This window comes from Pseudophryne corroboree, chromosome 3 (assembly GCF_028390025.1).
Source record: "Pseudophryne corroboree isolate aPseCor3 chromosome 3, aPseCor3.hap2, whole genome shotgun sequence".
NCBI lineage: Eukaryota > Metazoa > Chordata > Amphibia > Anura > Myobatrachidae > Pseudophryne > Pseudophryne corroboree.
This window is the reverse complement of record NC_086446.1, coordinates 162,625,647-162,653,206: the sequence shown is the minus strand read 5'-3', so window position 1 is coordinate 162,653,206 and position 27,560 is coordinate 162,625,647. Positions and strand designations below refer to the sequence as shown.

At 42.3% G+C, this 27,560-nt stretch overlaps 1 protein-coding gene and 1 pseudogene across 1 annotated transcript in view; one reads left to right on the top strand and one right to left on the bottom strand.

Moving 5' to 3' along the window:
• AIFM1 (apoptosis inducing factor mitochondria associated 1) overlaps positions 1–27,560 on the top strand; it is a 232,204-nt gene that overhangs the window by 109,770 nt on the left and 94,874 nt on the right. The window contains exons 6-7 of the mRNA XM_063958536.1: positions 1,096–1,226; positions 1,346–1,436. Coding sequence (XP_063814606.1) covers positions 1,096–1,226; positions 1,346–1,436 — 222 coding nt within the window. The remainder of the gene's footprint in view (positions 1–1,095; positions 1,227–1,345; positions 1,437–27,560) is intronic.
• Positions 11,465–25,853, bottom strand: LOC135055957 (nucleophosmin-like; annotated as a pseudogene).

The following is a 27,560-nucleotide window of genomic DNA, read 5'->3' as shown; positions in this document are numbered from 1 at the left end:
TACTATATAATTGTCAAGACTTACTGGGTGATGATTCACTCCTTATAAGCCCCTCCCCCCTCCACTAACAGCATGGACTCGAGCACACAGTATGCCGCAGAGCAGTGTCATCCTGGGAGCCAGTTAGTGGGAAACGCAGGCAGCTCACACCACAGCACCAATACAGTTCCTTATACATACAGCATGGAGTATATCTGTTAAATGTAACAAAATTGTATGTTTCATGTATGAGGTCCTCCGTCATTTACTTGCTTCCACCTTTTGTGTATTTTAAAATATCAGAATTTCTTTAAAAAATTTCCCTACAATTTTCTAGAACCAGTGTTATTTTTACATTCGATTTGCTTTACCCCTCGTAGGTTTCTAAGAGAGGACAAATTGACTTTATTACACATGTAACGCTAGTTACCATTTCTAACATAAGCTATTTTATTTAATGGCCATTAATGGACATTGAAGTATTGGTTAGATGTCCAGAATCCTCATAAACCTCGTAGCTAAAAATTACTCATCTTACAAAGCTGACGGAAACTTATTTCTGTTTTGTAACTAACGTTACAATATTCAGTATTCGGCTTCAGACACCGATTTGCTCTTGCATGTGAACACGTGATCAGCCACCATATACTAATAGTAACAGCATCTGGTGATAAATTGTGGAACCTCCCATTTGCAATGTGGGAAAATCAAACATTAAATTGCATCCCTTATCAACATTTTCTTCTTTGGAATTGTTAACTTTACGTAATGTTCTCTCTACATAATAATGTACATTCCAACATTATATTCATGATTAATGTTGCTCCATCTATGACCTAATTTGTGGGACACAGAAAATAAATATTGAAGAAATTAAATTTTTTACCAAATTTCTACCAAATTTTTCGTCCTTTTTTTTTTTTTTGTGTGTGAAATGGCACCATAAGTAATAGAAACAAAAAGTGAGGTGGGCTACAGATCCGAAAAATCACTTTGAGACTGTTGCCCCGAAACCCTCCCCAGCAATGGCTGCCGCGCATGATTCCCAAAAGCCTTTTCCTCTGCTTTTCTACTAAATATAGCAGGATACAGCAAATATTAATGTAATTGTTACAGGTCCTGATTGTATCAGAAGAAATGGAACCTCCATATATGCGACCTCCACTCTCTAAGGAACTCTGGTTCTCAGATGACCCTGACATGAAACAAACCCTGCGCTTTAAACAATGGAATGGCAAAGAGCGAAGGTGGGAGATATAAATAGGATATGCTCTTAAGATAGAACAATTAAGCATGTATCATGTACCATGAAAAATTTAAATATTAGCAAAACTGAACATTGCTACATAATTTTTCCTCTGTACAGTATTTTCTTTCAGCCACCCTCCTTCTATGTGGCCCCTGAGGAGCTAATGTCTGCAGAGCACGGTGGAGTTTCAGTCCTGACTGGGAAAAAGGTAGGATCATTTATTCTTTGAATGCTTATTATTTTATCATAAGCTAATCATGTAACAAAATACTTTATATAAGTGCTAGAAATCTGTATTTGTACGAGCTACACCATGGATGGATTGTACTATTAATCCTTTTCCACATAACTGCCATTTTCCCCCCCCAAAAAAAACGCTCTGAAATTGTTGGGGGGTTTTAAGACTAGATCAAGAACATATATTTAAAACTTACCCAAAATGATTGTTCCGTTCTTTTTTTTTTTTTTACATTTGTGAAATATAGTTTTTTGTTTTTCCCCCCCAAACATTGGACCATCACAACCATCAGGATTTTTTATTTCCTCAGGGCTGCTCCTCTCTGTAGGTAGGGGGTTCTGCTGTGCTGACTGATCAGCAGTGACCAGCAGCATGCCAGACACTTGGAGAGAGTGCAGGGATGGAGAGAGGCGAGATCCACGTAATTGACGGCTGCTAGAAGAATCTTTTTCCGGCAGCCGGCCACTTTGCTTTTCTGACTGGTCGCATTAGGGCAGATGTATTAACCTGGAGAAGGCATAAGGAAGTGATAAGCCAGTGATAAATGCAAGGTGATAAACGCACCAGCCAATCAGCTCCAATATGTATAGTAACAGTTAGGAGCTGATTGGTGCGTTTATCAGCTCCTAACTGTTAATTAACATATTGGAGCTGATTAGCTGGTGCATTTATCACCTTGCATTTATCACTGGTTTATCACTTCTTTATGCCTTTTCCAGGTTAATACATCTGCCCCATTGTTTGTGACCAGGTCAGATAACACACAGTCTGGTTTAGTTGCAAACGATGCAACCAAGCCAGGCGAGTGGTTAATTAATTTCTACATGGAGATGTCACTGTTTTGTGCAACTAAAAATTCTGTTCCATTTCACTGGTTCATATTTTGTTTAGAGTCTGTGAATCTGCAGTTATTAATACTATAATTTGCGAAAAGGGGGACTGTGATTCCGCACTAGTCGAAATCTAATATAAATTTGAGAATAACATATAACGAAGAATAAGGAAATTACACATAGGAATGGATTCCTTAGTATCTTAAACTTGGTGGTGCGCCCTGAGCCAGTGGTAAGTATGAGTATATTGACAAACAATAGGAGAGAAAGGAGGCTCTTGTGCGGGTGCACTCTTAACCGCTAGGTAAATACCATGGATTAATCAACAGATAAAACAAAACTTTTATTATTATTGATTAAAAATAGAGTTATATCCCACTGACAACAGAGGAGAATACCATCGGTGACTGCCTGGACCCCACACACACACATACGTATTTTGTGTAGTGTGGCTGATTCCGGTACCTGAGATGCACACCATGGTTTATTATGATTATGTTCAGCATATCATCAGTATTTCTTTACAAAATTCGCTATCCAACTATCTAGTGTTGAATCTGCACTTAAGTGGACTCTCATCCACGATTCAGGAGATAGACCCACTGTCCCATTGGACACTCCTCCATCTAACTTTGGACAGCAGATCCACTACTTGATTTTCTTCTTTGGTGCTTATCCTCCGCACTCTACTAGAACTCGTCTACTGCTCTTTAGGTGCACTCTCATTGGTGTTGCAGTGAGCAAGCTCACGATCTACTACCATACCTCACTGAACATACCCAATCTCGTCTGATCTTATATCACCAGTCAGTGGTGGGCTGGGTCAGTACTTGGACGGGAGACCTCCTAGGAATACCCAATGTTGTACCCAATGAGTCATGTGAGCAAATATGGAGGCATAATCCAGCAATTGTAACAATATGATCAATAGTACGTGATTGTACTGCAAGGTCCTCTCCACGGGACCTCCCAGAAATTGGTGCCTAGGATATCCCAGGTGTTTTGTTGACCAATTATAGTCTTAATAATTCTTGACCTATAATGGTCTTATAAATACAGGTCTTTCTGTAATGGTTGAAATGAAACAGATGCAGAACTGAATGTGTCTACATCTTTTTCAAGGCTATTTATTATGTTTATAGACCAGAACACTTGCTATTTTTAAATTGATGTGGGGAATATTGAAGCTTTCTCCTCTGTTGTCAGTGAGATATAACTCTTTCTCTTACGTCCTAGTGGATACTGGGGTCTTGTACTTGAGTACCATGGGGTATAGATTGGGTCCACTGGAGCCTGGCACTTTGAAACCTTTTAGTGTGTGTATGTGTGTGCTGGTTCCTCCCCTCTATGCTACCCCCACCAGACTTAGTTTAGAAAAATGTGCCCGAGGAGCCGGGTGCACTTCTCTGGAGCTCCAGAGTTTTCTTCTTTACTTTTATTATTTTCAGGTAGTTCTGGTTGGCAACCAGACTACCTTCTTCTTGGGACTTAAACGAGGGACCGACTGAGGGTTAATGGTCCATAATCCCTGCTGACAGGACACTGAGCTCCTGAGGTACTGATCACACATCGTTAGTATGTGCGCCCACTCCAGCAGCTAGCCGCCACCCTCTAACAGATGGTACAGTTTTCATACTTCTAATGATTTATTCAGAACGTAGCCATGCACGCTGCTCCTCCAGAGACCCACGCTGCTACAGGACTCTGTTCTTGTACCTGGGGGTCATAGATAGGGGGGGAGCACGCTAGTGGTAGCGCCGCTGCACATACTATCAGATCATACACTTAGTTCCACTTATACTGCTGTGTTTTCTGTGTGCTGGTGTCCGCTCCTCAGTGTCACTCCAGGGCCTCTCTAGGGCTGTGTGGAGGTGTTTGGTCAGTGGACTGCGCTGTTTTGCATTTATAAGGAATGTCTGTGGGCATGGTTATGGGTACTGTCTATAACTCAACCCCGTCTTCAGCGAGGTCACTCATGTGTGAACAATGTTCCTTATCTCCACAAGGACCTAGCTCACAAGCACCTGACTGGTTGGATAGCTTTACAAGCATGATTCAGAATGTCAATTCTGAATTAGCTGTTGTTAAAACAGAAAGACCGGTTTTAAAGCATTCTATTGATTGTGTGGCTAAGGCAGCAGATAACAAGAAGGCTTCTCAGCCCCATCTAGTGGTTTCACATAAGTGCTTACTGCTACAGGTTTTCCAGTCTGATTCTGATCAGCCTGATGTGGATAATGATGATGATATGGATGAGGACAGCTCTCTTTCTCCAGGAGTGGAGGCCCTCATCTTTGCTGTGAGAGAGGTTCTTCACATACCAGATCTGGAATCTCAGCTGGTTGAGGAATTGTATTTTAGCGTTAGACCAAAGACCTCAGCAACTTATCCTGTGTCTAAAAAATTAAATTCACTGGCCAGGGAAGCATGGTTAAACCCTCATAAGAAATTTAAAATTCCAGAGGTTTTTAACATTCTTTCCTTTCCCTGATGAGGACAGGAAGGTATGGGAAACCCCCCCGTCAGTCGATACACCTGTGTCCAGGTTGTCAAAGAAATTGGTACTGCCGGTACCAGGGGCTATATCCCTAAAAGAGCCAGCTGACCGTAAGATTGAGACCACGCTGAAGGCAGTCTATACGGCGGCAGGCGCTGCTCAACGCCCCACGATTGTTTGTGGGTTGATTTCCAGGGTGATTTGTAATATGGTCTGATAACGTTATTGACAGTTTAGACAGTTTGCCCCGGGATGAGGTAGTTACTCTACTGCAACATATACAGGATGCTGCAAATTTTATGAGCGAGGCTATTAAGGAGGAAAAAAAAGAAATTTTGAAAGCGCTGACACACTGTATAATATGTATAAAGAATTACTTTTTTTTATTTGTATTCTTTTAATAGTATATATCAATATATATCAATATATATATCTATCTATATATCTATATATATCTATATATATATATATATATATCTATATATATATATATATATATATATATATATATATATATCTCAATTAAAAAAACTCTAAATCAATATAATTCACAGTCACCCTCTCCGTATATATCATATGGGTATCTCACCCTTTTTTCCGATCTCCAGAGACTGTTCTAATTTATTTGTTATTTTAATAGCTTTCTATTTATATCAAAACAGTCTCTGCAGAGTAGAAAAAATAGTTACTCCACTATAGTTTGCAACAAAATTTATCTTATTTATTTATACTCAGTTAAAAGGCAATTCTTAGTACTCTAAAATAGCATGGCAATGTCCACATTCAAGTAGTTTCTGTTATATAATCACCAGAACATTATCTTCAGTCCGTTTTTAATTGGACTTAATTGATTGACTCGGCTGGAATATGTTGAAGTTCACAGTGATATATTTATTTTCCTTTCCACAGTGTGTTTTATTATGATATTAGAGTCCTTTTATTCCATTATGGAAAACAGTTATTTGCACCATTAGTGCTAAGTTATCTACATGGCCATGTAACTATTCAGAGGAATAAATTCACTTTACCCCGTTTGCCGTCTGTGGACAAATGAACAGATCGGTTCGCTCCCGGCTCTGGTAGCTGAATTTCCTTTCCGTGAGCCTTATCCGGAGATTCTGATCCCGTTCCACACAGGCTTGCAGGGGACTTGTAAAACAGAGAGGGTCCGTGTAACTGCTGCTGATAGTCACAATACGCGTTTCTCTGCCTCCTATCACCCTCGGCGGGGGTGATAGGAGGCGGAGAAACGCGTATTGTGACTATCAGCAGCAGTTACACGGACCCTCTCTGTTTTACAAGTCCCCTGCAAGCCTGTGTGGAACGGGATCAGAATCTCCGGATAAGGCTCACGGAAAGGAAATTCAGCTACCAGAGCCGGGAGCGAACCGATCTGTTCATTTGTCCACAGACGGCAAACGGGGTAAAGTGAATTTATTCCTCTGAATAGTTACATGGCCATGTAGATAACTTAGCACTAATGGTGCAAATAACTGTTTTCCATAATGGAATAAAAGGACTCTAATATCATAATAAAACACACTGTGGAAAGGAAAATAAATATATCACTGTGAACTTCAACATATTCCAGCCGAGTCCATCAATTAAGTCCAATTAAAAACGGACTGAAGATAATGTTCTGGTGATTATATAACAGAAACTACTTGAATGTGGACATTGCCATGCTATTTTAGAGTACTAAGAATTGCCTTTTAACTGAGTATAAATAAATAAGATAAATTTTGTTGCAAACTATAGTGGAGTAACTATTTTTTCTACTCTGCAGAGACTGTTTTGATATGAATAAAAAGCTATTAAAATAACAAATAATTAGAACAGTCTCTGGAGATCGGAAAAAAGGGTGAGAATCCCCTACATGATATATACGGAGAGGGTGACTGTGAATTTTATTGATTTAGAGTTTTTTTAATTGAGAGATATATATTTATTTATTTATTTATTTTGTTACATACTATTAAAAGAATACAAATAAATAAAAGTAATTCTTTATACATATTATACAGTGTGTCAGCGCTTTCAAAAATTTTTTTTTTTCTACTTTGGTTATATAGGGGCTGAGTACCTCTTGTTTGTTGAAAGCAGCGATAGAACTGTAGATTTAATTACTGGGTACCTGGTTGGCGCTGGGAATATTTCCTTGTTTCTCTATTTGAGGCTATTAAGGAGTTGTGTAAGGTTAATGGCCGCACTACTGCTATGGCTGTTTCGGCACGTAGAGCTTTATGGTTACGTCAGTGGTCAGCAGATGCTGATTCCAAAAAGGGTGTAAAAAATCTTCACTTTATAGGTGACTCCTCATTTGGGGATGAATTAAATAAATGGATCTCCCAAGCAACGGCGGGTAAAACTACCTATCTGCCATCGGCTGCGCCGCCTGCTAGACGTTCTTACACAGGACCCTCCTAGCAGTCCTTTCGTGTGACAAGGTTCAGAGGCAGGGGCCATGCGGTTTCCACCACTTCCAGAGGAGCTCATGGTAAGTCCCGTAAACCTACACCTGCTGTCTCCTTGGACCAGACCACCGGATCCCCTGCCACAAAGCCTTCCGCATGACGTTTGGCCCCAGCAGCAAGGCGATTTTCAGGTAGGTGCTCGCCTTCAACACTTCACCCACGTGTGGGCGGAGTCCTGCCGGGATCCTTGTGTGAGGGACCTCATTTCCCAAGGACACCGACTGGAATTCCAGATGCTCCCTCCTCACAGATTTTTCAAGTCTGGCCTACCAGCTTTATCCGCAGCAAGAGTTACAGTACCCTGCAAGAGGCCATTCAAAATCTTCTGCAGACGGGGTGGTGGTTCCGGTACCTCCTCCACTACACAACAGGAATTTTTACTCCAGTCTTTTTGTCGTTCCGAAACCAGACGGTTCGGTGCGCCCCATCTTGAACCTGAAGTCTCTGAACCCGTATCTGCGGGTGTTCAAATTCAAGATGGAATCCCTGCGGGCGGTGGTGTCTGCTCTGGAGGAGGGGGAGTTCTTGGTGTCTCTAGATGTCAAGGATGCTTACCTACACATTCCCATGTGGCCCCCTCATCAGGCTTACCTCAGGTTCGCCATATTGGACGACCATTTCCAGTTTCAGACCTTATACTTCGGATTATCCACAGCTCCGAGGGTCTTCACCAAGGTCATGGCGGAAATTATGCTGCAACTGCGCCTGATGGCAGTGAACATAGTACCCTACTTTGACGATCTCCTGATCAAGGCTGTGTCCAGGGAACGTCTGCTGCACAGCATCAATCTAATGACTTACCTGCTTACGGATCATGGGTGGATCCTCAATTTTTGAAAATCTCACCTGGAACTGACCCAACGTCTTCAGTTCCTGGGGATGATACTGGATACTGTGTCTCAGAAGGTGTTTCTTCCGATGGATAAGGCCTTGACTATCCAGGCTATGTTACTATAATACTGGTCGCACAGGTAAATTCATATTTAGTAAATGACCCCCATTTTTCAAATTATCAAAGATATTCCTTATATTCTTCCAGAAATTGGGGGGTGCTACCACAGGCAAGGTAAGTCTACAAGAAAAAAAGAGAAGAAAGAATTCGAAATGCCCTATGGTGGTGCACACAGTCTTGTATTAAGATATAACTTTCATTGAATTATATGTTAAAACCAGCGAATATTAAAAGGAAAGTAGAATCGTGTAAATAGAAAAGAAATAGTGTTTAAAATAAAAGTGCTGCGCACTAGATGTCACCGGATTCGCTCATGTATTGCTAGCAAAATCTATTTGTATCTCAGAGTTAATATACAAGCTCAGTCATAAGGTCTCTTATTGAGACATTATTGAGACCTTATGACTGAGCTTGTATATTAACTCTGAGATACAGAGAGACACAGTACACATTTAGCATTCTGATCAGTTTATTGAGAGACAATTCAGCAAAATATATAGTAAATCATTAGCACCACATAAGGTGATATCTGGAATTTGGTTTCAACGATCCCACATCTGGAATCCTGGGAAGGAATACAATTAATTTGTGGGACATTTATTCTTGCAGCTTTCTCAGCTATCTAAAAAGTATAATATAACACACATAGACATGGAATATTTTTGACACACTCGTGACCATCTATAGATTTTGCTAGCAATACATGAGCGAATCAGGTGACATCTAGTGCGCAGCACTTTTATTTTAAACACTATTTCTTTTCTATTTACACGATTCTACTTTCCTTTTAATATTCGCTGGTTTTAACATATAATTCAATAAAAGTTATATCTTAATACAAGACTGTGTGCACCACCATAGGGCATTTCGAATTCTTTCTTCTCTTTTTTTCTATCCAGGCTATGGTTCGCATGGTGCTCAGTCCTCGCAGGGTATCCGTCCATCTTTGCATCCGATTACTGGGCATGATTGTGGCTGCTTAAGAGACAATCCAATACGGCAGATTTCATGGCCGACCATTTCAGCTGGATCTGCTGGACAAATGGTCGGGGTCTCACCTTCACATGCATCAGGAAGTGACATTATCTCAGAAAGCCCGGATTTCTCTGTTGTGATATCTACAAGTTATTCACCTGGTAGAGGGCAGAAGTTTCAACATCCACTCGTGGATTCTTCTGACGACGGATGCCATCCTCCGGGGTTGGGGGGCTATGAGCCAAGGGGCTCAATTCCAGGGGACATGGTCAAGACAGGAATCTGCTCTGCCGATAAACATCCTGGAACTCGGGGCGATTTACAATGCCCTTTTGCAGGCTTCTCATCTACTGGTGGATCAGGAGATCCAGGTTCAGTCGCGCAACGCCAGGGCGGTGGTGCACATAAACCGACAAGAGGGAACAAGGAGCAGAGCAGCGATGCGAGAGGTGTCAGAAATCCTCCTCTGAGTGGAGGCCAATGCAAGGTCTATCTCGGCACTATTCATTCCACCAGTGGACAACTGGGAAGCAGACGTCCTCAGCAGGTACGACCTACATCCGGGGTAATGGAGCCTACAACCCCAGGTGTTTCAACAGTTACTTCATCGGTGGGGCTGTCCACAGATAGGCCTGATGGCCTAACCATGGCTCTGGAGGATCCCTGGCCTACTTTTCCTGCAAGTGGGAGTGGATCTGGGCCTACGTTTAGGCTCTATCAAAGTACAGATTTCTGCACTTTCTATTTTCTTCCAGAAGCAACTCGCCTTATTGCCGGAAGTACAAACCTTCCTTAAAGGTGTTCTTCATATGCAACCACCCTTTGTACCTCCCACGGCTCCGTGGGATCTCAGTGTGGCCCTATCCTTTCTTCAATCGGACTGGTTTGATCCCTTACATACATAGGGTGGAGTTAAAATTTCTCACCAGGAAGACGGTGATGTTATTGGCATTGGCGTGTCTCTGAATTGGGGGCCTTATGCTGTAAGAGCCCTTATTTGATATTTCATGCATACAGGGCAGGACTTTGTACCCGTCCTCAGTTTTTGCTGAAAGTAGTGTCGGCTTTTTATGTGAATCATTCCAGTGTTATCCGTTGGTCCTGAGTCCTTGGATGTTGTCAGGGCTCTGAAGATTTGTGTTAAACAGATGGGCCATCATCGGAAATCTGACTCGCTGTTTGTCCTTTACGATGCTTCCAAGATAGGTTGGCCGGCTTCTAAGCAATCTATTGCTCGCTGGCTCAGGTTGACTGTTCAACAAGCCTATACTGTGGCGGCTCTGCCTTTGCTGACGTCTATTCAGGCGCACTCGACGAGGTCGGTGGGTTCTTCCTGGGTGGCTGCCTGTGATGTCTTGGCCCTTCAATTGTGCCGAGCTGCAACTTGGTCGGGTTCGAACGTGTTTGTCAAATTCTATAGGTTCGATACCTTGGCCAAGTATGACCTTCAGTTTGGTCAGGCGGTTTTACAGGGGTCTCAGCACTCTCCCACCCGTTTGGGAGCTTTGGGACTTCCCCATTGTACTAAAGTACAAGACCCCAGTATCCACTAGGATGTAAGAGAAAATAGGAATTTAATACCTACCGGTAATTCCTTTTCTCCTAGTCTGTAGTGGATACTGGGCGCCCGCCTCAGTGCTTCGTTTCCTACTTACCTGTGTAAGTATTTGGTTGGACATGCATTGCGGTCCTGTTATTTTGTTGAGATAGCTGTGCTATCCTGGTTAGCTTGGTGTTGCTATCCTCTGTTCTGGTTAGCGCCCTCCTTTCGTTTACGGCTGTGTGTTGGCTTGTTGCCTCACCGCTGTTGTTGTTTCTTCTCTCATGTTATGTCCGTCTCCTCGGGCTCAGTTTTCCTAGACTGAGACTGATCAGAGGGGCATACAGGGGAGGAGCCAGCACACACACACACACACACACACACACACACACACACACACACACACACACACACACACACACACACTAAAAGGCTTAAAGTGCCATGCTCCAGTGGACGCGATCTATACCCCATGGTACTAAAGTACAAGACCCCAGTATCCACTACGGACTAGGAGAAAAGGAATTACCGGTAGGTATTAAATTCCTGTTTTTTAATCAATAATAAAAGTTTTGTTTTATCTGTTGATTAATGCATGGTATTTACCTTGCGGTTAAGAGTGCGCCCACATAAGCCTTCTTTCTCTCCTATTGTTTTTTAGTTATTAATACTATACAATTTTTCTTTACATGGGTGAGACTAAGCTATGGCAGGTGCAATTTCTCTATCAGAGTATGGCCTTCTGTGTGAGTGGTTCAATGTCTTTGTTTGCAACCGCTTTCAATGGCACTCCCATAAGACGCAATGTGGTAGATGTATTAACCTGGAGAAGGCATAAGGAAGTGATAAACCAGTGATATGTGCAAGGTGATAAAGGCACCAGCCAATCAGCTCCAATATGTAAATTAACAGTTGGGATCTGATTGGCTGGTGCGTTTATCACCTTGCACATATCACTGGTTTATCACTTTCTTATGCCTTCTCCAGGTTAATACATCTGCCCCAGTATCTCAGTGTGTCTCCAAATCACCAGAAAAAGTGCTTTAAATTTCTGCCACCGCCCGTCTAAATTTGTTTTGCATCTCTGTACAACCAGCATCAATAAGCATGTGTGGTGTGACTCTGATGCACGCACAGAAGAAAAAACATTGCGCATTTAAGTGTACAGTTTATCAGCATAATGTGCAAGTCTGAATCAGGCCATTAAGCTGGCCATACATACAGCAATTTCTATTGCCTTTTTCAAGAGGTTGGGTTAGCTTTACAAAGTCAGTTTGAGCTGGAAATTTGTGTTTGCACGTAATATTGTCACTTTAAATTTCTTGGTCAAGTTTAGTTTGTTGTCTTAAAATTGCAGCTTGTGTGGCCTTTGCTAAAAACATACAGCAGTACAATCTAAAATGCTTTTTATTGTTTGGACTGCGGAAATTATATTTACTTGTATCTGCTTAGCAAACTTCCACTTGCCAGCCTAATAGGCTAGCTAATGCAAAAGATGATAGTCTGATTTCACTGCAATTACAGGAGTCTTGTCCTATGAAATTGTAGTGGGCTGCATAATATAAATCCTGCAGACCATGGGCTACCATTTTGAGAGTCCTGCTGTTTATTATATGTGAGAAAAATGAGTGGGAGGACTCCAAACCAGTATATAACTAAAACATTTTCATAATACATATATTTAGTCATTCAGTATAAATAGTACTAGTGTTAATGCATTAACGTTTAAAAGGAAAAACAAGAGTGAACAATGATGCACAAATCTGTTTCAAATTAACAAATAGAACATAACTTATTATATAAAATAAATATCAACATACTTCATACAGTAAGCAAAATCTTTAAAATAAAAAACAAAAGAGAAAGTAAGATAACACAAGTATTCTAAAGATCCTAATGTAGTAAATATCGCAATTAAGGAAGAGGAATCATTAATGTGATAGGATATGTACACCTGCAATCAAATGTTAAAGACCCTGATGAACAACTGATATCATTATAAAGATTGTTCAACAAATGAGTGGTCTATCAATTTTTGTGACAGATGTTGAATTCAAATGTGGTAGATATCAGATGTTAATCCAAGTATATCAACATAGTCAGAGAAATCTGCATCCACAATTAAGTTCTTGGTCCCAATATGAGATTAGCTGATCGTGTGATAATTTATGGAATATTATACATTTATGTGGTCAGAGCTTCCAATATCCAAATGTATTTCTACTAGTGATGACATATATAAAATGCGAGATGGTTATGATGAATGATCACCCCAATGTGAAACACATTTATTGAGGGAATTGGAAATTAATTGAACGGACTACAAGTTTGGAAAAATAGTACGCACAAGAGTGGTATATAACATTGACCTCAAATTCCATTTAATAATCACCCAATTGTGCTGAGGCATTGGGTATGGGATCCCAGCGGCCGGGCTTCCGGCGGTCAGCATACTGATCCCGGAATTCCGGCCACCAGAATGCCAGCAGCGGGGCGAGTGCTAGCAAGCTCCTTGCGGGCTTGCTGTGCTCGCCACGCTGCGGGCTTGGTGGCTTATTGTGCTCACCACAGGTTCTATTCCCACTCTATGGGTGTCTGGGATTCCGGCTGTCGGCATTGTCAGCGGTCTGGATTCCAGCATCAATATCATGACCACTGGGATCCCGATTGACTGTAATGTAACTGTATCTCTTGCTGAGCTGTAGAAAAGTTCTCACCACGGGGAAACAAAGTTACTGAGGGATTAAATGGAAAGTGAGTATCAGATGTTATAGATTCATTATAGCTATAAAATGTTGCACATTTATACAGAGATTATACAGATGTGTCTTCATACATCTAGCTATAATAGGCCATGCACCACAAGATGCCTGATGTGAGGGGGCCGGCAGTTCCAGCGACACTCTAACACTGGCTGTCATTTTTGGCTTAAAATACATCTTACTCGCATCACTATCTGAAGAGGATGCACAATGCAACTGCTGATTAAAATGATATGCAGGATGCACACAGAATGTAGGCATGCCGAATATCCTTGTAATCAGCAGTCTGTCTGTGCGTCTTATTCACCTAGCGATGCAAATAAGACACATTTTTGTGGAAAAAATGCACAAAAAGACACCCGGCGTTAGTAAGCACGGTCGCGACTATTCGTGACTAGAAGGGATGCTTAATGTAACTGCATCAATGATGAGAGAGGACACATTTTATACTGAGCAAAGGTGACTACAAAGTGCCACTAGATTACTCATTGCTAGGTACTGTATTGCTCTGATAATCTAGTAATGGTAGGACATAAATGTAAAAATGTATACATTTGCTAAATTAGGAAATAATAATAAAATTTCTCTGACGTCCTAGTGGATGCTGGGAACTCCGTAAGGACCATGGGGAATAGACGGGCTCCGCAGGAGACTGGGCACTCTAAAGAAGAGATTAGGTACTATCTGGTGTGCACTGGCTCCTCCCTCTATGCCCCTCCTCCAGACCTCAGTTAGAATGTGTGCCCGGCCAGAGCTGGATGCACCTAGTGGGCTCTCCTGAGCTTGCTAGAAAGAAAGTATTTGTTAGGTTTTTTATTTTCAGTGAGATCTGCTGGCAACAGACTCACTGCTACCTGGGACTGAGGGGAGAGAAGCAAACCTACCTGCATGCAGCTAGCTTGTGCTTCTTAGGCTACTGGACACCATTAGCTCCAGAGGGTTCGAACACAGGGACTGACCTCGATCGTCCGTTCCCAGAGCCGCGCCGCTGTCCCCCTTGCAGAGCCAGAAGAAGGAGATAAAATCGGCGGCAGAAGACTCCGGTCTTCATTAAGGTAGCGCACAGCACTGCAGCTGTGCGCCATTGCTCCCACTGCACACCACACACTCCGGTCACTGTAGGGTGCAGGGCGCTGGGGGGGGGGGGCGCCCTGGGCAGCAATAAGTATACCTTTTGGCAATATATACACATAATACAGTCTGGAAAACTGTATATGTGTAAATCCCCCACCATTTTAGTCAGAAACAGGACAGAAGCCCACCGCTGAGGGGACCGGGCCTTCTTCCTCAGCACACCAGCGCCATTTTCTCTTCACAGCTCCGCTGGAAGGAAGCTCCCCAGGCTCTCCCCGGCAGTATCCTGGTACACAAAGGGTGAAAAGAGAGGGGGGGGCACATAAATTTAGGCGCAAAAATTTGTATATACAGCAGCTACTGGGTAAACACTGAGTTGTAGTGTAATCCCTGGGTTATATAGCGCTGGGGTGTGTTCTGGCATACTCTCTCTCTCTGTCTCTCCAAAGGGCCTTGTGGGGGAACTGTCCTCAAATAGAGCATCCCCAAGGTGTGTGTGGTGTGTCGGTACACGTGTGTCGACATGTCTGAGGTAAAAGGCTCCTCTAAGGAGGTGATAGAGCAGATATGTGTGTGAGAGGGTGTCTCCGTCGACAACGCCGACACCTGTTTGGATATGTGTAAGTGCTAAGGTGAATTTATTGCACAAAAGGTTAGGGAACAGACAGGAAATCTACCCATGTCTGTCCCTATGTCACAGAGACCTTCAGAGTCTCTCAATGCTCACTATCCATAATAACAAACACTGGTATCGACATGGAGTTTAACTCCACTGTCGACTACAATAATGCAAAGTTACAGCCAAGATGGCTATAAGGTATTCAATATATGATTATTGAAATAATAGATGATTTGCATATCACTGATGACTCATCTGTCCCTGACACGAGAGTACACATGTTTAAGGGGAAGAATGCTGAGGTAAATTTCCCTCCTCTCATGAGGAAAAAGAGCGGGAATCTCCAGACAAGAGACGGCAGCTTCCCACAATAGAATTCTCAGGCTGTATCCTTTCCCCACTAGGGCCAGGATATGTTGAGAATCTTCCCCTGGGGTGTCCTGTTTGCACAGACGGTAGCACTTGCTATTCTCAGGGATCCTGCAGATAGCGTGCACATTCTAGTATACTACCCAGACCGGCGATTGTGTCGGCATGGGTTTATAGCGCTGTGGCAGCGTGGAAAGGTACCTTATCAGCAGAGATGAGACCCTAGTATGCAATATAAATATATTAAAGATGCTGTCTTAAGTGATAGATATATAGTTATAAAGCATGCCCAAAGAGACATGAGTATACTGGGTCCTAGAGTCAAAGCTATGTCGATCTCTGCTTGACGTGTCCTGTAGAATATGCATTGGACAGATGATGCCGACTTAAGAGGCATATAGAAGGCTGAGGATTGTGTGGAGAAGGGTTCTCGGGCCTGGTCTCCACAGCTATAGCTGGTAATTCTGCTAGTTTGCCTTATATTCCTGCACAGCCTAAGAAAGCACGACATTATTAAATGCAGCCTTTCGTATAAAGAAACAAAGTCTGAGGGGCGTCCTTTCTTGTCAGAGCCGGGCAGCTAGTTCCCAGGAACAGAAGTCCTCCCCGGCCCCTACAAAAATCCACCAATGTCGCTGGGGCTCCACAGGCGGAGCTAGGCCCGGTGGGGACACGCCTTCGTAAGTTCAGCCACAAGTGGGTTCACTCCCTGTTCGATCCCTGGGCAATAGATAGTGTCTCAGGGATACAAGCTGGACTGTGAGAAGATGCCCCCTCACCGACGGCCCTGCGGGCTTCCCCCCAAGAGAGGGAGCCAGTGTTATCTGCAATTCACAAATTGTATCTTTAACAGGTGGTGGTCAAGGGTCCCCTCCTTCAACAAGAGGGTGTTATTATTAGACCATGTTGTAATCCCAAAACCAGACGGTTCTGTCAGACCCATATTGAATAAAAAATCCCTGAACATATACCTGAGAAGGTTCAAGTTCAAGATGGAATCGCTAAGAGCGGTCAGTGCAAGCCTAAAAAGAGGGAGACTTCATTGTGAATCGGGACATAAGGGATGCATACCTTCAGGTCCCCATTTATCCACCTCATTAGGTGTACCTCAGAATTGCGGTACGGGATTGTCATTACCAATTTCAGATGTTGCCGTTTGGTCTCTCCACGGCCCCGAGAATATTCACCATAATAATGGCGGATATGATTGTGCTCCTGCAGAAGCAAGGTGTCACTATTATCAAGTACTTGGACGATCTCCTCATAAAAGCGAGATCAAGAGAGCAGTTGCTGAACAGCGTATCACTTTCTCTGGAAGTGTAACGGCAACACGGCTGGATTCTATATATTCCAAAGTCGCAGTTGTTTCCTACAGCTCATCTGCCTCTCCTAGGCACGATCCTAGACACAGACCAGAAAAGGGTTATCTCCCGATAGAGAGAGCTCAGGAGCTCATGACACTGGTCAGGAATCTATTAAAACCAAAACAGGTGTCAGTGCATCACTGCACTCGAGTCCTGGGAAGGATGGTGGCATCATACGAGGCCATCCCCTTAGGCAGGTTCCATGCGAGGACCTTCCAATGGGACTTACTGGACAAGTGGTCCGGATCACCTCTTCAGAGGCATCGGTTAATCACCCTATCCCCCAGGGCCAGGGTGTCTCTCCTGTGGTGGCTGCAGAGTGCTCACCTTCTCGAGGGCCGCAGATTCGGCATTCAGGACTGGATCCTGGTGACCACGGATGCAAGCCTCCGAGGGTGGGGGGCAGTTACACAGGGAAGAAATTTCCAAGGTCTGTGGTCAAGTCAACTGACTTGCCTTCACATCAATATCCTGGAACTAAGGGCCATATACAACGCCCTAAGTCAAGCGGAGATCCTGCTTCGCGACCAACCGGTTCTGATCCAGTCAGACCGCAGGGGTTCATGTAAACCGCCAAGGCGGCACAAGGAGCAGGGTGGCGATGGTAGAAGCCACCAGAATTCTTCGCTTGGCGGAGAATCAAGTAAGCGCACTGTCAGCAGTGTTCGTTCCGGGAGTGGACATCTGGGAAGCAGACTTCCTCAGCAGGCACGACCTCCACCCGGGAAAGTGGGGACTTCATCAGGAAGTCTTCACGCAGTTTGCAAATTGATGGGAACTGCCTAAGGTGGACTAGATGGCGTCCCACCTCAATAAAAAGCTAAAAAGGTGATAGCTGTGGTCGCACTAGTAACACCGTGGGTGTTCCAGTCGGTCTCTGTATTCCCTCCTCTTCCTCTCATACCCAAGGGCTGAGAATTGTAATAAAAGGAGGAGTGAAAACAATATTCTTTGCTCCGAATTGGCCAAGAAGGACTCGGTACCCAGAGCTGCAGGAAATGCTCTCAGAGGACTCAGGGCTTCTGCCTCTCAGACAGGACATGTTGCAACAGGGGCCCTGTCTGTTCCAAAATTTACCGCTGCTGCATTTGACGGCATGGCGGTTGAACGCCGGATCCTAGCGGAAAAGGGCATTCCGGATGCAGTTATTCCTACGCTGATAAAGGCTAGGAAAGAAGTGAGAGCAAGACTTTTTCACTGTATATGGCGAAAATAGGTTGCTTGGTGTGAGGCCGGGAAGGCCCTACAGAGGAATTCCAGCGGGGTCGATTCCTGCACTTCCTACAGTCAGGAGTGACTATGGGCCTAAAATTAGGATCCATAAAGGTCAAGATTTCGGCCCTATACATTTTCTCTAAAAATGAACTGGCTTCACTGCCTGAAGTTCAGACGTTGTTCCGGGGGTGCTGCATATTCAGCCTCCTTTTGTGCCACCGGTGGCACCTTGGGATCTTAACGTTGTGTTGGATTTCCTGAAATCCCACTGGTTTGAGCCACTTAAGACCATGGAGCTAAAATATCTCACGTGGAAAGTGGTCATGCTATTGGCCTTAGCTTTGGCTAGGCGTGTGTCAGTATTGGCGGTTTTGTCATGTAAAAACCCTTATCTGATCTTCCATATGGACAGGGCAGAATTGAGGACTCGTCCCCAATTTCTTCCTAGGGTGGTATCATCGTTTCATTTGAACCAGCCTATTGTGGTGCCTGCGGCTACTAGGGACTTGGAGGATTCCAAGTTGCTGGACGTAGTCCGGGCTTTGAAAATTTATGTTTCCAGAAAGGCGGGAGTCAGAAAGTCTGACTCGCTGTTTATTCTGTATGCAGCCAACAAGGTTGGCGCTCCTGCTTCGAAGCAGACTATTGTTCGCTGGATCTATAGCACGATTCAGCTGGTTCACTCTGCGGCTGGATTGCCGCATCCAAAATGGTGAAAGCCCATTCCACAAGGAAGGTGGGCTCTTCTTGGGCGGCTACCCGAGGGGTCTCGGCTTTACAGCTTTGCCGAGCTGCTACTTGGTCGGGGTCAAACAAGTTTGCTAAGTTCTACAAGTTTGATACCCTGGCTGTGGAGGACCTTGAGTTTGCTCATGCGGTGCTGCAGAGTCATCCGCACTCTCCCGCCCGTTTGAGAGCTTTGGTATAATCCCCATGGTCCTTACGGAGTTCCCAGCATCCACTAGGACGTCAGAGAAAATAAGAATTTACTCACCGGTAATTCTATTTCTCGTAGTCCGTAGTGGATGCTGGGAGCCCGTCCCAAGTGCGGACTCTCTGCAATACATGTATATAGTTATTGCTTAACTAAAGGGTTATTGTTATGAGCCATCTGTTACTGAGGCTCAGTTGTTGTTCATACTGTTAACTGGGTATGGTTATCACAAGTTGTACAGTGTGATTGGTGTGGCTGGTATGAGTCTTACCCTGGATTCCAAATCCTTTCCTTGTTGTGTCAGCTCTTCCGGGCACAGTTTCCTTAACTGGGGTCTGGAGGAGGGACATAGAGGGAGGAGCCAGTGCACACCAGATAGTACCTAATCTTTCTTTTAGAGTGCCCAGTCTCCTGCGGAGCCCGTCTATTCCCCATGGTCCTTACGGAGTTCCCAGCATCCACTACGGACTACGAGAATTAGAATTACCGGTGAGTAAATTCTTATTTTTATTTATAGAACACTTTTCTCCAGCAGGACGATGGGGTCTATTTACTAAGCCTTGGATGGAGATAAAGTAGATGGAGATAAAGTACCAGCCAATCAGCTCCTAACTGCCATGTCACTGGCTGGGTTTGAAAAATTACAGTTAGGAGCTGGTTGGCTGGTACTTTATCTCCATCCACTTTATCTCCATCCAAGGGTTAGTAAATAGACCCATCAGTCACGTTACAGACTTTACATAGCACTTACAGTAGTACAAAGGATTTAGTATTACAGCAAGTAGAAAACCACACACAACAAAAAACCTAGCGAGCAGGATAAGCATAATGTAGTGTCGGTACAGTCATATTGGGTAATAAATTCCACGGGTTATATATTCCACCCATGAAAGGTACCAGACTAGGCAGCTTTCTTAGGCACACTATGTAGGTTTACCCATGTTGGAAAAGGTCAAGCCTCCTAATGCTCGGGGTAGGGTCCTAACATAACAGTTAGCTCCATGTATTTTTCATTCCATCCACAAGTGTACCAAGTGTGAGGCAGCCGTATCGGGTACACTAAAGTGGTTATGTTGTGAGAGATGAGCACTACAAGGACCCAAGGCATATGTGGGAAAACTGACACGTGTGATCTGTAGGAATGTATCAACAGTAGTACATCCTGCCCGTGAAGGAACCATCCGAGGCAGCCATCTGAGTCGCACTGCATAGGCTGCTGCTGGCAGGGAGTGCGAATTGTAGAGGTATAGCGTACAGAAGGAAATATAAGAACAAAACACAGTGGCACAGCCTCTGATCACCATCACGACCATCAGTCGCAATTTGCCATGTTTGTAGGTACCAGCCAGTCTGCGTGAGCTGAAGCATCATGGACTGGTCAGACCTTCAAAATGAGGCTGACATGCACTCCGTTTTGAAGGACTGTGTCTGGTTCCGTTCCCACTCCACCCCCAAACACCACAGCATATCAATCATGCTGCGGTTTATTTAGGGCTACAAGTGATCTTGCAAGACCATTTTCAACATGCACAGAACAGGGCTTGTGCCTGCACAGACCTCCAAACATTGTACTTGTACTCAAACCATTGGATGCATACAAATATATGAATCAGACCCACAATCCGGAGGCATCAATAGGATGGATGAATGGGTGACTGGCAGCAGATAGTGGAGTAGTGTGGCAAGTAAGTTGGGAGATAAAGAGGTCATGGATAGCAGGCAGTTTGTTACGGATTTTTTTTGAGGTTTAGCTTGGGAGGACTCTTCTGAAGCTTTTCCGTTATGGTTTGATTTCTGAGCAGATTTATTATTTATTTATTACCAGTTATTTACTGTATATAGCGCACACATATTCCGCAGCACTTTACAGAGAATATTTGGCCATTCACATCAGTCCCTGCCCCAGTGGAGCTTACAATCTATATTCCCTATCACATGTACACACAGACACATTCACACTAGGGTTAATTTTTTTTTTTTGTTGTAAGCCAATTAACCTACAAGTATATTTTTGGATTGTGGGAGGAAACCCAAGCAAGTACTGGAAGAATATACAAATTCCGCACAGTTAGGGCTGTGGTGGGAATTAAGCGTATGACCTCAGTTCTGTGAGGCAGTAATGCTAACCATTACACCATCTGTACTGCCCAGATTTTTGTTTTGTAACTTGAGAAGTAACATAGTTAATGACGTTGAAAAAAGGCAATTTGCCCCTCGAGTTCAACCTGTATTATGATTCTTACCCTACCCTGTTTAGCTAAGCTTACTATAATGCCCAGCTGAAATGATGTTTTAGGACTAATTAACAACTATAATTAGTGCTCTTCCTAAAATAATAATATTTTAGGAAGTCTTTTTAACTGGTGTTTCTTCCACTGTATTTTCATGATTCTCAAGCTCCTCATCCTCTTTTGTCATCTTCATCATCATCATCCTGTTCTAATTTAAGCCTTTTCTTTGGAACCTTAGAACTGCTTTTTTATTAGATTGCTTATGTACATGATGGGTTGCTATTGATAAATTGGAATGTTATCTCCTGAGTATAGGCATGAGGGCATGACTCTGATAAATCTCAGTGGTTGGTATGTTAGTTTATTTTCTTAAACTATTTTATTACTAGCCATTGCTGGGGGAGGGATCATTGGAGTTGGGTGTAATCAGTGTATTCACATGCTTGGTCTATTACTTAAAGAGCATTAAGGAGGCTTGGGCCGTAGGCTTGTGGCCATTACTTCAAAGGACATTATTCAAAGGATAACTACAAGTTTAAACATAATTTCGACGTTACACCGAAGTAAAACAGAAGGACAACAATCAATCCACAATCAGGACCACTAAAGGACAGCTTACAAACAAATGTGAGTCCAATTCCTCAACACATCAAACTACTCCAGCCTGAGTAACCCATACTTATAACTTAAATCTGTGATAGCAATGCTGCAAGACCTTTCCACTTCATCCGCAACTACTGAAATTTATGTCTATAGCTTACCAAAAACATCTGAATTCTCACCTGTACCAATGTTATCTGTCTTTTTACACTATGAAAAGACATCCCCAAACTGCTCACTACAGCTCTCTCGTGCAAACTCATGTATGTTTTTTGATGTAATGATTGGCTTGTAATTGGCATTGCATGTGTGGGGAAGTTGCACAGTGAAACAGTTTATTATTGCATGCTCTCTGGTGTTTACCTCCTTTGATCATTTCACCATTGTGGTCAGGTGTACTATATCTTTACATTTAGTGAGGTATAGTCATGGTGTAAAGGACACTGATTCCTGATTAGTAAAAAAAAAAAAAAAAAAAATACTAAACACTGAGCAACATCCCCAAACAGGTAATTTCAACTTTAAACTTGTCATTTATTTTGTACGGTCTGGACATGGCTGCTAATAACAAATGCACAGACAAAATTCTTAAAGCTATGTGTGCAAATGCTAGGAGCTTAGGAGACAAAATTCCAGAGCTAATTGCGATAATGACAAGGGATAACCTGGATTTTGTGGCAATTACAGAGTCATGGTGCAATGAGAATCATGACTGGGACATAGCTATACCAGGATACATTACAGAGTCATGGTGCAATGAGAATCATGACTGGGACATAGCTATGCCAGGATATAATTTATTTAGGAAGGATAGAATAGAAAGAATAGGAGGAGGGATAGCAATGTATGTGAAAAAAAGCATAAATGCTACTTTAATACAAAATGTTGAAGACAAAACTGAGGCTCTTTGGGTCACCATCAAAACCGGGGAGAAGGACATTATTCGCATTGGGGTGATCTATAGACCACCAGGCCAGGGGCAGGATTTGGACAGGAACCTTTTGTTGGACATCACTAAAATGGCTTTAAAGGGAGAAGTCATAATCATGGGAGACTTTAATTTACCTGATGTAAATTGGGAGGGGTCTTTTGCAAGTTCAGCTACAAGTGGCAAATTTCTAGATTCCTTACGGGGAGCATCTCTCAAGCAATTAGTGAGGGAGCCCACTCGCAAAGACTCAATATTAGATTTAATTCTTACAAATGGTGATAGGATATCCAACATATATGTGGGTGAACACCTGGGATCCAGGGATCATCAAGCAGTATGGTTTAGTATAAAGACAGGATCCAACTCCTGTCACACAAAAACAAAGGTGTTGGATTTTAGAAATGCTGACTTTGCAAAAATGGGGAGATGTTTAAGTAATTCATTGGTGGACTGGAGGAACTTGGAAGGCGTGCAGGAGAGGTGGGAAAAACTGAAAAGTGCAATACTAAGTGCAACAGACCTTTGTATCAAAAGGGTTAGGAAAAGCACCAGGAGAAGGAAGCCAGTGTGGTTCACAAAAGAAGTATCAACTAGTGTGAAAGCAAAAAAGATGGCTTTTAGGAAATACAAACAGACTCAAAATAATAACGACAAAGAGGTGTATCTTGACAGATGGAAGGATGCTAAGAAAGTGATCAGACGTGCAAAGGCAGAAGCTGAGGAGAAAATGGCCCAGTCAGTAGATAAAGGAGGCAAAACTTTTTTTAAGTATATAAGTGAAAGGAGAAAATCAAATGGAGGAATAATAAGACTTAAGACAGAGAGTGAGCATTTGGTGGAGGGAGACAAGGCAATAGCAGATCACCTAAATAATTATTTTTGCTCAGTATTTACTAGAGAAGAAGGGATGGGGCCACAGTTAAGTTGCAAGGACATTCATAAAAATAAGGCAGATGAAAGTACATTTACAGAGGAGAAGGTCCTAACAGAACTTTCACAACTAAAAGTGGATAAATAAATGGGACCAGATGGGATACACCCAAGGATACTCAAAGAGCTAAAAGATGTGCTGGTTACACCTTTTAACAGAATTATTTAACCAGTCACTAAATACAGGTGCTATTCCAGAGGACTGGAAAAGAGCTAATGTAGTTCCACTGCACAAAAGTGGAAGCAAGGAAGTAACAAGTAACTACAGACCAGTAAGCTTTACATCAGTAGTAGGGAAAGTAATGGAAAAACTATTAAAAGAAAGAGTTGTTGAATATCTTAAATCAAACAACTTACAGGATCCAAAACAGCATGGATTTACTGGTGGGAGATCATGCCAAACAAATCTTATTGACTTTTTTGACTCTATGATGAAAATAATAGATCAAGGGGGAGCAGTAGATGTAGCATATCTAGACTTTAGTAAGGCATTTGACACTGTCCCACATCGCAGACTGCTAAATAAACTTGAAAGGGTGGATTATAAAACAGTTACATAAATAAGAACCTGGTTGCAGGATAGGAAACAGACAGTTGTAGTTAATGGAGTGCAATCTATGGAGGGAAATGTTACCAGTGGAGTACCCCAGGTATCTGTACTTGGTCCAGTTCTCTTTAATATCTTTGTTGGTGACATTGCAGATGGTTTTGAAGGGAAGGTATGCCTTTTTGCAGATGATACAAAGATATGCAACAGGGTAGACACACCGGGATTGATGATTGATTGACCTAGGTAGGCTTGAGAAATGGTCAAGAACGTGGCAACTACAGTTTAATGCTAAAAAAAAATGCAAAATCATGCACTTGGGTCTCAAAAACCCGAAGGCTAAATATAGTATCAAGGGTACTACAATGGAAACTACTGAGGAGGAAAGGGATTTAGGAGTCACGATTTCAAGTGACTTGAAAGCAGGAAAGCAATGCAACAAAGCAATGAGAAAGGCAAGTCAGATGCTTGGTTGCATAGGGAGGGGAATCCGTATCAGGAAAAAAGAAGTGATAATGCCACTGTATAGGTAATTGGTTCAGCCCCATCTGGAATACTGTGTCCAGTTCTGGAGACCATATCTCCAGTAGGATATAAATACATTAGAGAGTGTACAAAGAAGGGCAACTAAAATGGTGCATGGCCTACACAAAACTTACCCGGAAAGGCTAAAAGATCTTAATATGTATGGTTTGGAGGAGAGAAGGGAAAGGGGGGTCATGATAGAAACTTTCAAATATATCAAGGGTCTTAACAAAGTTCAGGAGGGAAACATTCTTCAAAGGATGAGAAGTATTAGAACTCGAGGACATACACTGAGACTTGAGGAGGAGGTTCAGGGGAAATTTAAGGAAAAATTACTTCACAGAAAAGGTAGTGGATAAGTGGAATAGCCTCCCATCAGAGGTGGTAGAGGCTAAGACTGTAGAGCAATTTAAACATTCTTGGGATAGGCATATGAATATCCTTACAAAGAATTAAGGTTCAAAAAGGGTTGAGATTGCCTAAAGGATAAAACAAAAAAGGGGCAGACTAGATGGGCCAAGTGGTTCTTATCTGCTGTCAAATTCTATTTTTCTATGTTGAAGCATCAGGCATTTTCATTTTTGTGTTCTTTTTGCTTTCTGTATTTTCTTCATCCTCATCATCTGATGACTCCAAATCTTCTAAAGCAACAACATGCTGTCCACTGACATATACTGGACCAGTACCATACTTAAGCCTGAAAATTACTGGAGGTGCAGTTTTAAATCCACCAAGAGTTCTTGTTCATTTTACAGATGGTTTGAAGATTGCAATCACAATCTTTGTTTTTCCTTCATAGCTCATTCCTTTTGGCTTCATTAATGTGTAGTTCAAGATGACTAAAGATTAGCAGCAGCAGCTAAACTAACTGTTCTCAGAGATTACTGGTGCTCATTTTCAAAATCATCCAACTTTAAAAGCATACTCCTTTTTTGTCTGCCTTAAGTTTACCACCGAAGAGTGAGTTCTGCGGTCAGAGAGGAACCATGTGCTCCATGTCCATGCTGTCAAACATCTTTCTCCTCGCTACTGCTGCCGGATACTCCTGACAATGGGTGGTGCCTCCAGTGTATATAGTTAATTGATTGTTAATTGGCTTTCATTTAGTATGTATATAGCATTGGTAGTCAGTCTTAAGGCCCATATAGACGGGCCGATGTGGGAGAGATGTGTGCTGAGCGAACCGCTCAGCACACATCTCTCCCGCCGCTCAACACAGCGCGATCTGTGCTGAGCGTGCGGGGGGAGACGGTGGGGGGGGGCGCTCCAGGACAATCTAGCACCAGCGATAGCGATGCGCGGGGCTGCGCATCGCTATCTCTGTAGGGGGTACACATGGAGCGATAATGCTTAAATTCTAAGCAATCTAGTCAGATTGCTTAGAATATCACCCCGTGAGTACCCCCCTTTAAAGGTATAATATTGAATTGGTTAGAATAAAAGTGTTTTCTTTATTATATATATTTAATTTAAATGTGGTCTTTGATGTCCAACTATCATGTAGAAATTATATTTTTTCACCTTCTCTCTATCCTCTATAGTAATAATCAAGTAGTAAGCTGCAGTATAAAACACAATTCTACATACTGTGTTTAAAAATAGTGAGGCCCTTGTTTAGAGTCCGTTTGCTGCAGTTATAATCGTTTTGGTAAGAAACATAGGCTACTACACCAACATTGTATCCGTTTACATTGGGAAATGCGTAACAAAAACAGCTTGATCACCTATATGTACATTTGAGTTAGAATTATATTATCACCTAGTCCTGATATGTTTATTACTGCCTACCTGCTTTCCATGAATGAAATAGTTTTAGATTTTACTTTGTATATTGAAGTGGATCCGTGAGGAAGAGAAACCTTAATCACTTAACTGACCATTTTTTACCACGAAACAGCTCAGAATTGATGTTCTATGTAATAAAGTATTTAGAAAGCAATTTTAATATATTTAAATATTTTACAAAAAAATAATAATAATAATAATTTATTTATTTATATATATATATATATATATATATATATATATGTGGGACACTTGGCACCACATGTAATGTACCCCTTAGTATAGGTACCTTAATTAGATAGCAGTGGTAAGCTGCTGGATAATTATGTGAAGATAGGAGGAGGGTACCTAGCGACCACTGGTGTTAATATATCGATAAGTTAAGTAATAAGCTTATTAAATTTACAAGTTTAACAAATATATTTTATTACAGACACAAAATATATAAAAAATGTGTATATAAAAGACTAGAAAGATGAACAGACCATAAAATACACTACGTTCGGTTATATAAAAAATTACTATAATTATGTGTGTGTGTGTGTGTGTGTGTGTGTGTGTATGTATGTATGTGTGTGTGTATATATGTGTGTGTGTATGTATGTGTGTGTGTATATATGTATGTATGTATATATATATATATATATATATATATATATATATATATATATATATATATATATATATATATATATGGTATATCTTATCTTTAAGGTGCTGGAGGTCTCAGTGAGGGACTTCTAACACGTTTCGTCCTAAGACTTCATCAAGGGGTTCTGTTTGCTGGGGCAGGGCTCTTACTTATACTCCTAACATTTAGGTATACAGTTGTGACATCCATACCTGCTGGAGTCCAAGGGAAGCAACCTAGAAATATTTTTTGATCTGGTAAAAAAGGACCTATGCGAGACTGAATTAGAACATATGTTGGAGAAAA